The sequence below is a fragment of the Phoxinus phoxinus genome (genome assembly GCF_949152265.1).
Source record: "Phoxinus phoxinus genome assembly, chromosome: 19".
NCBI lineage: Eukaryota > Metazoa > Chordata > Actinopteri > Cypriniformes > Leuciscidae > Phoxinus > Phoxinus phoxinus.
The window spans coordinates 17,081,124-17,095,401 of NC_136894.1; the positions used below are offsets into that span (position 1 = coordinate 17,081,124).

A 14,278-nucleotide genomic window follows, 5' to 3' on the forward strand; every position below is an offset into this window, starting at 1 on the left:
AAGTTAAAATGAACAACACCACAATATTTCTCAAGCAAGTGAAACTCAAGGGATATATATATGCACACGGGCAAACAATCCTCCTACTGGTCATAAACAATTCACTACTAGGCATAAGAGATATAACCAATTTAGATGGAAAGGATCCCAAGCTGACTAGCTGAAGACGTTACTGTAGTTTACTGTAGCCAGTAATACACACTGTAAATTACAGCATAGCGCTACAACAAACATAATGAGATGACCCTTCACAACAGATAAACATTTTTCAATATTGCCTTTACAACATTTCAAATACCTACAGTAAGTTCTCGCCATTTCCAAAAGGCCAATGTTGATTCTGTTTTTATTATGAGCAGCAGACTTTCCTCTGTTCTGCATTTCCTTTTTAAACGGGTGATTCCCCCGAGGTTCGATATTTAGCGTGCTCAATGTCAACCTTTCTTGCTCATTGTGACAACTAACCTGTCACTCCCACACCATGCACACGTCCAAGCAGTTGGAGCAACTTTTCTCTGTTTACGGATGTGATGACACACGCATGGGCAAGTGGGGTATCTACGTAATTTCCCACGAAAACCATAACACTTATAATAGGCTTAACATCGTGCATCAGGGTAAGACACAATCACATTTTGGAAGAAGGATTGACGATGTATTGACTTGTTATTTAAATTTAGTTAATTCTGAGAAAAAAAAGTTACATAGTGCACAGTACTTTTAACAATAACTAATGGGATCTTACATTTTTATTTATTTTTGATGATGACATATTTAAAAAAAACAACATCATTTGTAACTTTATAAAGGTCTTTAGTTTCACTTGGTGAATACAAGTTTTAATTTCTTAAAATAAAATTAAATAAATAAATCAATAAAATAAAATAAATAAAAATCTTACTGACCCAAACCTTTGAACTGCAGTGTGTGTAAAGTATATAGGATCAGCTTTATATTGAACACAAAATTTGGCATTATTTTTATACATTTTCCAGATTTGCCAAGCCAAGATGTTCCTCCGGTTATACCTTATATTGTGCAATATATATATACAGTAACAGATTCATCAAGTCCTGGAACATCTCGTCCACCTCGTCCAACCCATTAACATGTTGATTCATATTTGCTTTATATGAAAGTCAAGGTTTCACAGTCATACTGTTACTGATAGTATCTCATACAGAGATGATGGTTCATTTAAATTGAGAGGTTAGAAAAACTAAGCAATCATGAAACAAGTTTAAATCATTTGAATGACAGTGACACCCTCAGATATCTCCTGCTGTCTCCTAAGCTGTCACCGATTTTAATATTGAGAGAAATATGCTTTTACTGCTTCTGTCTGACCTTCCACTGAGTTTTTCTATTTGCTTCTCATTTCCTTTGATCTGAGATCATTTCATTAACATTTTCTATGAAGCCAATGCTCATGATGAAATAAATGTTGTACTTTATATATATATATATACATTTTGATGATCAAAGATGAGTTTTAAGGCATACACTTATTGACTGCAGGGGGTCTTTAAAGCCCACAATGCATTTATGCAGGTTAGGTACTTTATTATCTCAGTATTTAAGACAACTCAACAAGGCTTATAACAACAATATAAAACAATTCACTTATTTAACATTGAAATAAATCTGTATTACTAATATTATGTTGAAACTATAATAACAACATGTCACAGTTTAAAAAAAAAAACATTTAAAGGTTATTAATTACTAATTTTGTCGGTAAACTATACTTTTATATTTTTTACAGTATGTTCAACTTTACACTTGATTTATTATTATTATTATATTTATTATTACAAACTCATAATTTTAAATAGGGTGCTGACAGCAAATAATCCACTTTAAGATTTAGATTTTAAAACTTGCTCGACTGTCAAAAAATAGCTTTTATTAAAACTAAACTGCAACAAGTATATGTTCAGAACCTTGGCTTATCTAGTTACAGTAATGTTAAAAAAAGTTGGATAGATACTATCAATCCTAAACACTAGAAATATTGTTGACATAAGAGTTAAATGTGCTAAAGTCAAACCTTGTGTTGGTTCTTGTGGAGAACCAGTTGCCCTGCAGATCCTTCTGAAGAAGATTAGACACAAACACCTGAAGTTTGTTTTAAACAAGTTCCATTATCATTTCAATCTGATTTCATTTTGGGTTGTTTATTTATTTGCTCAGAATATCTACCATTTAAAACAGACAGAGGCTAAATAAATGGTGATTCCTGCTTAAATGCATTCTGTTTCAAACTTTTTCTTCTTTTATTCCTGTACTCTTTTGTAGTCCCGCCCACACCGATAGCTCCACCCCAGCTGCTGCGTTCTGGCCCCACATATCTGATCATCCAACTCAACACTAACTCTATAGTGGGCGACGGGCCGGTGATCCGCAGAGAGATTGTGTACAGGGCCAGTCATTCGCCATGGTCTGAAACACACGGAGTCAACTCACTAACGTATAAAGTCTGGCACCTGGAACCAGATACAGAGTATCGCATCAGCGTTCTTCTCACCCGGCCTGGAGAGGGTGGAACCGGCCCGCCAGGACCCCCGCTGGTCAGCAGAACCAAGTGTGCAGGTAAATGGAGCCATTGAGAGTATGCTTGTTCAGGGTTTATATCTCAGAAAGCGGATGGGTTCATGTTTACTGCATTAAATCTATGACTGATGAAATTAATTTTTGCACACAAATATTCGTTGACATTTTTTTCCCCCCATTACGTTTCATCCTTGAAACTTCTTTGAAACGTTATCAACTTATTGTCGTTGTATATTGTAACACAATTGTAACACTGTATTGACCAATCAGCATCTGGACCAGAACTATACATTCTATATTTTAAATGCAACTACATAGATACTTAGATGAACTGCTCAGTTGTTCCCTTATACAAAAATAATAATTATAATATAAAATGGCATCTTTCTTGTTAGCTACTGTACTCTTTTCTTTGCGCTTTAATTCATTTTTAAATGTGAAATTAAAAGTACTAGTATTAACATGTATTTGAGAACACTCAAGGGCAGATTTTAAGCTGTTATAACTAGCTAGTTGTTTTCAAACGTAATGTTTACCCAACGCTATCTCACGACCAATTCATACGGATTTGTACGAGTGAGTACGAGGTGGCTAATTTGTACCAATTAGCTACCTTTGTACGATTTGTCTAAACCCTAGTAATGAGTAGGTTTAGGGGTTAGGTCAGGGGTAGGTCATTCGTACAAATTCATACAAATTCGGCAACTCGTAAAATATATAAGTTTTTAACAGAAATCATACAAATTTGTACGAGTGAGGTCGTATGAATTCGAGTGAATTAGCCACCTCGCAAAATACTTGCCATGAAATCGGGTTGGTTTGCCACCTGTTTAGTGACTACAATTATTTTTTTGTCTCATGAGAAAGAAAATTAGCTTTATAAATTAATTTGCATAGATTCATTAATTTTCCCTTTGAGATTATGAAATGTCATAGTAACGCTACTTTTACATGTAGGCTACTCCAGCATGTGCTCAACGATAACACAAATTTAGTAAAGCCACAAAAATGTAAAACTTTGATTTAATTTATTTCAAGTTGAAATAAGTTTATCCAAACAGAGTCAAGTAGTCTTGTACTGTAGAATCACATGTTGGTTTTATTCACTGCTCCTCTGAGGTTTTCTTTTTTTTTTGGTTTAGGTAAACTGGACCCAACTGTAGTATAAATGTACTTACGTTACAACCTCGCTTTTGGACTTTGTAATGTATCACTGTCAAAGGTGCTCTGAGACTCTATTTATCTTGTTTGTCAGTAGCGGCAGAAGAACACGGTCCCTTAACTTCACACTGCATACAAGTTGCTAATGTGTCAGATATCTTTATTTTTGATACCCACTGTTGATGATTGTTTGTTGTAGAGTCCGTTACTGCTGTGCTTGTTTTTGTACTGGATAATTACTCGATTATTACACTAATTTGATATTTATAACTTTGAATATTTACAATGCATTATAATATGGTATATTTTCCCTCCACTCAAGAAGTTATTTTCATGTATCTATATTGCTAACATACATATAGCATTATTATAACATATTGAGTGATGCTGAAAATATAATTATATTATGTTATATATTATCAGTAATTATTTTACTTATTTAAGATTTATTTAAATATATTATATATTAGGCATTTTGAATACCTTTTATATTATATTATATTATATTATATTATATTATATTATATTATTATGCAGACTTCATTGAAAGTGTTACCAAATTTTGATTACACGTAAGTTTAAAATATTCTGGCTGACCCCCAGCATGAGTTTTTCAAGACGACCGCTATTTAGAACCTGTCACTTTAATGTTTCCATGGTGACACACCATTGCTTGTCGTGTGACACAGCGCTGAATGAATGATAATCTGCTTTTATGTACATTTTCCTTTTTTATTCAAAATATTCACACATGTATTAGCTATAGCACGACATATCTGATATTCAGATTGTCAAATATGTGCAAGTGGATGTGTTTTGTTGTTTAAACACCTTCATAACGATCGTGTTAGTTGAGGTGTATGCGCGATGTGCGCCGCCATGTTAGTTTGTGCCACAGTTCAGAGAATCAGATCTATTGGATGAAAACGTGTCGTCTAATTATAATGGAAAGTATCATTATTAAGCTTCCATAGATATCAGTGTGTATTTTACAAACTCAAATTTTGCTAGTACTTATGTGGTTTTAAATGTCTTAAACCTAAAATAAACATTATGTAGTTCAAAACACTGAATAGTCGTGATATATGACAGAGCTGAGCGCTCTCAGCAGCCAACGCGCGAAAGCACATTTGAATTTAGCAGCTGATCATGTGATGCACTGACCGTTCCAATCACACCCGTGTGATCGTACGCCCCAGGGACCAGCCAAGACTGATCACAACGGTGGGATCGTGCGAAAGGGTTAAATAATATGAAACATGCTACATAAAATAAATAAATATACATCATTCTAACATTGAGATTGTCACAGTTATCTGGACTTATTCATCTTTAGTTTCACTTCCATGGACTATCAGTTTGTTTTCATTCATCATGTGTCCCTTTGTTTGATTTTCCCGCCACTCATCCGTTGTCATGGACACTTATCAGATCATCACAGTTCGTCATCTCCTCATTATCACTGTATTTAAGTTCCTCACCTTCACTCTGCGTTGGTCAATTGTTGTTTGTGTGTCTGTGTTACACACGCTGTTACTTTCTCTTTGTCGCTGTGGATTACCTGAGTTTGTTTTCATTAAAGGGACATTTTGTTGGCTCTCCTTTGTCTTCATCTTCTGGTGACACAGATATTAAAAATCAGCTAGTACCTTATTAATATTACATAATATACACTACAAGCCAGCACACACTATTCATTCTATTCTTTTTTTCACTGTCTTCATCATTCATTCTGTCTCTTTTGGCAGGGGGGCTTTTCCCTTGTGCTTTTCTGGAACTGTATCTCTCTCGGCCCTCTGAGTGAAACAGATTCAATTTATATCAAGGTCAGACTTCAGTTCTCAGAGGATGTGACTTTGTTTGGTGTATGTGTGTGTCATATCCAGCTGTTAGGCCATTCCTCATCAGGCCTGTGGGAGTTTTAGTAGATGTGTCTCATTAATTAGTGTAATCAGGTTGATTTGTCTTGAGGACTCTGAGGGAGGGCAGAGGTGGGGGTCTGTATGGTGGTCTGCGGGCATTCACAGCAGGGTTGACTGGGCATTGACTGTCTCAGCTCTGAGTATAAACACAACATGTCTCACAAAAACAACATGGTCTAATTTCACCCCCCAAAAAATAAAAGAAATAAACAATGAATAAAATGAAATTTAGCACGAGGACAAGGAAGCCTAATTTGTAAGAGTTTTGCATTCAACATTATTTTCATAACAATTCCCCTTAAATTAGCATAGGTTTGAAAGGTAGAAATCACATTTTCGTTACCATAATGCATCCGGGAATTATTGTAATAGTTTGCTTACTAAATTTGTTGATCATATTCTCATTACAGTAACAATGTATTTATATAAAAATAAATGAAACGCATAAGAACAAAAAATATTACCACGATGTAACACTGATTGATTGTTTGGCCAGTCGGTTGCCTTTATAATAATGGATTATAAAATATTTTTAAATATCATTATTCCTTGTAATGCTCCGTAAACTGCATTATATCATATAATGCAGTTTATGGAGCATTACAAGAAATAATGATATTAAAAAATATTTTATACTTAATAAGTATTATAATGTATTTAAACAGTTATAATACAGTATAATACTTAAGTATAATCAATTAAAACACATGACAAACCAGCGATTTGTAAGAATGTAACAAGTAATCACCACATATTTTAATGAATTTAAACTCTGGTTACATTTATTTCAAAAGATAATGCATTATAACGTAGGCTACATTATAAATATTTGATAATGCGTTATACTTAAATACTTCAGTAAAGTGTTACGTTGCTTTAAAATTCTCAAAGGTTTTCTTGAAGGTTTCTTTAATCTTAAATCTTTCTTTTTTTCTTTTGGGGTGAATATGACCTGGATATGTTCTTGACAGGACTTTCTTTTCATATTTAGTAGGTGATTTTAGTTTTAAATTATAATTATAGCGTGTTAATTATTCATTGTGCATTTGTTGCAGAGCTACTTATCCTGCAATGCCATGTGCTGTGTCGTATTCACACACACACACACACACACACACACACACACACACACACACACACACACACACACACACACACACACACACACACACACACACACACACACACACACACACACACACACACACACACACACACACACACACACACACACACACACACACACACACACACACACACACACACACACACACAGTTCTCACTGGGCTCGTCACCTGTCTGTCTCTCTCTGGGGGTAGAAACACATGTCAGACTTGGTGAGAGGGAATTAAAGTGACAGGAAATAGAGACAAGGACCCCTGCCTTCACATATGACATATGTAATTAGCTCATAGCAGCTTTAATTGGCTCTGCACAGAGAGAGAGAGAGGGAGAGAGAGTGAGAGAGAGAGAGAGATGAGAGAGATAGAGAGAGAGAGAGAGAGAGAGAGAGAGAAGAGAGAGAGAGAGAGAGAGAGAGAGAGGAGAGAGAGAGAGAGAGAGATGAGTAGAGAGAGAAGAGAGAGAGAGAGAGAAGCAGAGCTATTTGAAATAATAATTAATGTGTAATGATAAATGTTTGAATTACCTATTAAACATACTTTATTGCTCTCTCTGACCGCTTTTTAACTTTAGGTTTCATACTTGTTAGTGAGAAGGGTCGACTGTTCTTTCTCTCTGGTCAGTTCATAACCATCTGTCCAGTTCATGAATTGCTCTGTTTTCCAACGGACATTTTATTTTTATTTTTATGAATGTATAAAGAACCCCATGAAATCTAATTCGGAGATTTTTCTTATCATGCAAGTATATGTGTCACGTGTCAGTGTTTGTTTGTTTGTATTTTCATAAGTCACATGTCTTCCTTTGTTCTGTTTTCCCGTCACTCATCTGTTTCCTTGGTAACCCTCATTAGCTCACGCTGTCACACCTGTTTACCTCGTTAGTCTTGTCAGCTGTGTCTCGTTTTCCTGATCTGTTTCCCCATGTATTTAAGCCCTGTTTGTTACATGGTCCGATCTCGTTCCTACTAAGTGTGTGTCGACCTTCTGCCTGTCTGTACCTGTTTGGATTATATTGTTAGTAAAAGTTTGCATTGGAACTTTCGATTCTCCCTCGTCTTCTTCTGCCTACACCTCACCATGACAATATGCTATACTACTTAAAGCTGCAAATTTGTTCTAAACTTTTGTCAACTTAATTAAGATGACAGACGTGGACAAAGATACTTAAAAAAAAAAAAAAATTCTAAGGTAAGACAACACATACTCTTAAAACAGTTTTTATTACTATTATTATTTACATTAATGGTCTCCAATTCACTATATTTATTAACTAATTGAAAATTACAGATATTTTTGGCCACGTAGACACTGCAGCTAAATAGCTAAATATGGTTGTCAATTCACCTTTTAGAGCTTTAAACTCTAAAAAAAAACCTGTGACAATCGCATTGGTCCACAACCAAATTACTCCAAAAAAAAAAATACAGGTAGTTACAGGTGTTTACAAAAACACAGAACCAAACAGAACAACCAGTTTTTTAATGACGTATGTCGCACATTAGAGAGGTGTAATATAGTGACATGGACCTCCCACCTTTAACAAGTCCATAAACTGACCGTCTCTCTGGTAATGAAACCTGGACTTCTCCAATGATATAATTTGCTTAAATCCCACCCCTGCAAGCTCAAGTTCATCTGCCTTTACTTTTGAGTGCAATGCCCACATCTGAACATCCAATCAACAGCTCAAAAATAGAACCAAGTTTCCTTTTTCGATAATCCGTTACAATTGGATGTACGTCACAATGCGGAAGATAAAGATATGTCGCTACATTACATTTACAATACTGTTACATTTCCATTGCACAACAGGATCTTGTAAAAATATATATTATTTTATTATTAAAAACAAGGTATTTTCAGAACTGTACAGAACTTTTTATAATGTTCTTCTTGGAGAATGCAATCTCATAATGCACTGTGACAAAAAAAAAAAAAAAAATCCAAGATGTTGGACAAGGCAGGAAAAACTATGATTATATTGAAAACACATTTTTCATTCAATACTGAAATGTTTCTGTTTGGTGTAGTTAATAAAGATAATATGTTAAGTTTGTTTAGCTTTAAAGTAAGCGTCTCAGCAACATGTAACAACAAGCTCAGATTCGAGTGAAAATGTGAAATGTACATAATTGTGAACAACATAATTCAGTTCCTCTTTCGTCTCATCCAGAGCCCATGCGTCCCCTCAAAGGTTTGACGGCTTCAGAGATCCAGTCCCGTCAGCTGCTCCTGCAGTGGGAGCCGGTGGGATACAACCTGACGCGCTGTCATACGTACTCGCTGTCGCTGTGCTACCGCTACTCCACTGCTACTGGGGGCGGAGCTGGCGGAAATAACGCCACGGTGAGGGAGTGTCTGTCGGTGGAGGGGAACACCTCCCGCTTCACACTCCGGGATTTACCACCATTCCATGCCGTTCATGTGAGGCTGGCTCTGGCCAATCCAGAGGGCAAGAAAGAGAGCCGAGAAGTCACCTTTCAGACGGAGGAAGACAGTGAGTACTGAATCTTTTTTTTGCGTTTTTTTTTTTGTTGTATTTTTTGCTTGTAACCATGAAATCCAAATTCGGTAACACTTTATAATAGGTATACAGTAATAAAGTACTTACAAATAAACGATTGTAAATAAACAATACAAATACAAATAAACGCTGTAAACGATTAATCGCATCCAAAATAAAAGTTTGTGTTTACATAATATATGTATGTGTATTGCATATAATTATTTTGTATAAATAAATACACACACATGCATGTATATATTTGAGAAATATTTGCATTTATATACTGCATATATATTTTTATACAATGTATATTATATATAAATCTAACTATTTTATATATAAATAGCAAATTTTTCTTAAATATATACATGCATGTGTGTGTATTTATATATACAAAATAATTATACACAATACACACACATATATTATGTAAACACAAACTTTTATTTTGGATGTGATTAATCGCGATTAATCGTTTACAGCCCTAAGTTAATTCATAGTTAATATATCATAGTCTCTACATTGTTAATATATTAACTGGCTATTTACAAATATTGAGTTCTTCATGTATTATCACTTTAAATAACAAAATTATTAGTGTTTAATTAGCTGATGTAAAAAAGTTTTTTCTTTTGCTAATAACATATTTACCATGAATAGTTCTCACTTTAGACTAGATCACAGGACATTAGAAAATTGCCTAATAATATATTAAAGTCTGCGTGTACCGGAAGTTGCAAATAACTTCTCCAGTGTCTCCGACGTATTTCCAAGTGAAACGGAATATTGAACAGAGGGCAGGGTTTTACTTTAGCGCTCCTCGTCTCCATCTCTGCTCATAGCAGACTAACGGTCTGAGGGGAGTGGTTAAGCGTTTTCAACCCAAGCCGTCAAACCTACGTCATCAGAAAAAGAACGCCATTCCAGACCGGAAGGAACTTTTCAGATTTTGATTAAAGATTACCACGGCAAACAATTTTGTTCTATGTATTAACTTGCATGGATTAATTGTTCACCACAAGACTAGTAATATGCGCTAACAAAGTAAATAGGGTCAATTTTTATTTCATGTCAACTTTAACAACGTAGAGACTACTACAGTATACATAAACTATTAATAAACTATAAACTAATAGTTTGTTAATGATTTGTAAGTACTTTATTACTATACTTATTATAATGTGTTACCCACAAATCCTTTTTTTTTTATACCATGAAATCTAAATTCTTCTTTTTTTTTATCTGTGCACACAAATAATAAAAATAACTTCCCCACTCTCCTCTGATGACATTTTGCACTGGCACGAGGGCAGGAAAATAGTCTCTCCCATCAAGCAACATGTCACTCACATGAGATCATAGCAATAGCAAAACAACAAACCCGATCCAAACAATTACCATTGAACAAAATCAAGCCGCACCCTACTTTTTTTTCTTCTCTGAAGCATGATGCAAATGAAGCATGCCCTCCGTGTCACTATTAAGAAACAAAAGTTACTACAGTATATTGACAAACACTATTTTTAAGAATTCTTGATTGAGGAAATATATGAGTGGATAAATAGTATTTTATTCGGCTGAAAGTCACAAAATTCAAAACAATGTGTTCGTATTAAATAGACCAAAATGAACAAAAGCCTTTAAAATGACTTAACATACATATATAATAACAATGAGTCATTAATAATTGATTCAAATAAAGTATCAAAAGCAAGTAATCATATGGTTTTATTGAACAACACTATTAAAATGAATAATGTAATATACATAATATATACAATCAACTTACATTTTGTATTATAACGGCCTGGTGATTGTTGTTGTTACACTTTACAGTATGATCTAATCATTGTTTAGTATTGGCCAAACAACATTTAATTTAAAATGTCCTCTTAATCTTTAATACGGTATTTGACAACATCTTTAAGATAGAAATGCTTGCTAGATAAATAGAAACATGTGGATATCATAACTTGCAAACTCAGAGCGAGGGTATAAACTTTTATTTTGGAATCACCATGAGCAACAATTCAATATTTAGAAACATATTGATGTTTTCTCCTGTGTTGGCGTTGGTTTATAAATCATTGTTACAAATCTGGTGAAATGGCGCACATTGTGCTCAAAGATGAACGCTATAAGCAACCCAAACTCACAGCATGCAGAGCTGCTGAGAAGCGCGCCATGCATATAAATGAATAACAGTGCAACAGTACATTTATATGAATCGCAGCATTTGTGATAGTGATTGTGATTTCACACTAGCACTATGCTTTATTATGATTCATGGTTTTAATATATCGTGCACCCTTAGAAAACAGTCTAATAACAGCCCTAAACTAATCATCTTGTAATAATTGTCTCTTCAGTTTTACTTTCTGAGTATAGTTATATGCAGTAAAAGAAACAAACTCAACTATGCCATGCTGATATTGCGAGACATCCACCTCAACGAGAAATATTGGTTTGTTTCAATATCGTGATGTAATATATATACATATACTTTCATAGATATTTTTCCAAATGTAACCCTACCTTAAACTTCTAAATTACATAAAACATGTAACAAACAGATAAAAAAAAAACAGTCAGGGTGATTTATTGCAAAAATTGACAAAACAACAACTACAAACTGTATATAAGAATTACAAAAGCCTTGTTTCATGCAATAAAATGAAATTCTAAGTCTTATAAAGCCTTACAATACATTTATGTGAGAAACAGAGTGAAAATTTAGGTATTTAATGACAGAAAATGATCCCGCTGCCATATCTTTTCTGAACTTTAGCATGATGCAAACAGTCTAAAAACTCATAAAAGGCACTAGTATTTCACATTCAAAGCTAGCGTAATATTTCTTCCAGTTGAGGGCAATTTTTTTATGTGTTTGTGGTTTAAATGTTAGGGTGAATGGAGGCCTTCACACTTCAAGCAATCGTTGGGTCTTGGAATACTTGGAATATTTGTAAGCTTTGGCTGTAGTTGCATCTACCCGTTATATCCTGTGTTTAAAATTGTTTTACTCATTGACAAATGATTAGCTTTCAGGGGTGGGGGTTGGGTTAAGTGTAGTTTAATCAAAATAAAATTGTTGTCGCTGTTTAAATTGACAATCATAACCCAACATAATATGTCATAATGACTAATACCCCAATATATAATTTCACAATGACAAAATTCCCATTCCTTTCATGTCTTTGTATTGACACCAAAGGTTTCTCATTGAAAGCAAGGGAGTTCTTAGTTTATCAATAAAGCAACACGATAACACTAAAGGCATTTGACAATTCCTCAAACGCCTCGGGAGTGAGAATGGGTTGGTTTCACTCATATTTGCAACTTCCATTTGATTCAAACATTAATGACTTGTTAATATTGGGAAAATGGATATTAGTACAAGATTCAAACATGCACCGTCCATTAAAGCATCACAACTTTTTGGCCCTGTCCACAAAGATATCACTCCTCTTCTGTGTATTAAATCATCTTTCCTTGTAAAACATTGTGACCTGCTCTGATTTATTGCTTGAGTTAGTAAGAGTTTTGTGCAATTTAAGTTACATAATCAATGATTCAGACATTTTAAATATGAAAACCACCCTTTAGCATGCAGGGGAACATTAACACGATTAAATCAAGCACTAAATGAACAGACCTTGCACAGCTACATTCGTACATGTTTTAGTAAGACAATATTGTCTTGATTGAAAGCACCATCATTTTCATTTCAAGGACTGTTTTGTAAACTCATAAAGCATTTTATCCATTATTGTTGAAGAACAGTTCTTTAGAACAAACTCCCAATCCGCTCAAGTATTTGTGGCTTCCGATGAAGAATCACATCATTATGCTCCTTATCTCAATGTTGTTCATGAACTTTTTTGATTAAACTTTCATTTATCCAGAGGGTTTTTTTTTTTTTTTTTTGCACGGGTCAGTAGCCATAACTCATCCATCTTTGCAAAGGCATGTATTTATCTGAGCAATTATGATGTGGCGACCGCACCAGGGCCCAGTTTGCCCGCAGTGCTCAAAGCCCAATTATAGCAACAACACAAATATTGACTCACAGAATACCACGCTTCAGCATAATTAAATGGAAGATCATACTTTTAAATGAAAGTATATGAAAAATTAATAAGAAAAGGCCACCAGCAAAATGAAATAAAGATTTTTGCTTATTTTTGCATTTTTATTTACATTGTGTGTCAGGCCGCGCATTTTTTGGCAGGAGGTGCATTCTCATGCAAATGCTTAAAGATGAGACTCTCAGAGGTCAAGTGAAAACCTCGCCATCTGAAAATGAACGCGGCTCATAATGAATGCTCTCCATTTATCATTTTCTGTAGGTTTATTTATATATTTTGTACACTGATAGAGCTTGTTTGTGTTTGGTGTGTTTGGTTAATTGGAAACAACATCAATAACTGAAGTTAATGAATGAATTAATTCTGCAAGTAATGTTAAATTACTGGTAGTCAGCATGCTTGCAGGAAGAGACAGAGAGAGTTAATGAGAAATGAGAAGCAGGGATATAAAAACTCTCTTCAGGCTGTTCAAGCATCTGTATAGAGATGGGAAATGCATGGAATTTGAGGATTTTTGGTTAGATTCAGAAATATTTTGGACGACTACTCATTTTCTACCAGTCAGTGTTTACTCTATCTCACCACATGCAGCATCAGCAGTATGCTGTTCTATGAAGTCTAGGACATCTTGAATGGCTCCTCCCCCTTTTCAAATAGCCAATAGCGTTTAGTTTACCTCACAGGCTGCAATTCGTACTTGACAGCGCCATGGAAGCGAACCTGAGCGCTGATGATTCGTTTCAATATTGAATAGTAGAGGTGTGAATAAATCCTAGCCATTTCATTCTTAACCAACGTACAGTTGGAAAACGGAATAAAACTTGAGTGTTTAAGCAACCGAACACACATCTCCAACCCATATTGCTCCATGACGGTCGGTTTGGGCAGGTGGTATTTATAGCATGACGGCGGGACGCTTTAGAT

General features: G+C 34.7%; 1 protein-coding gene across 7 annotated transcripts in view; it reads left to right on the forward strand.

Annotated features, from left to right (window-relative positions):
• The window catches only part of ptprua (protein tyrosine phosphatase receptor type Ua), a 297,253-nt gene that overhangs the window by 199,519 nt on the left and 83,456 nt on the right, over window positions 1-14,278 (forward strand). For all 7 annotated transcript variants that reach the window (XM_079591540.1, XM_079591539.1, XM_079591541.1 and 4 more), the window contains exons 7-8: window positions 2,299-2,592; window positions 8,934-9,257. In XM_079591540.1, coding sequence (XP_079447666.1) covers window positions 2,299-2,592; window positions 8,934-9,257 — 618 coding nt within the window. The remainder of the gene's footprint in view (window positions 1-2,298; window positions 2,593-8,933; window positions 9,258-14,278) is intronic.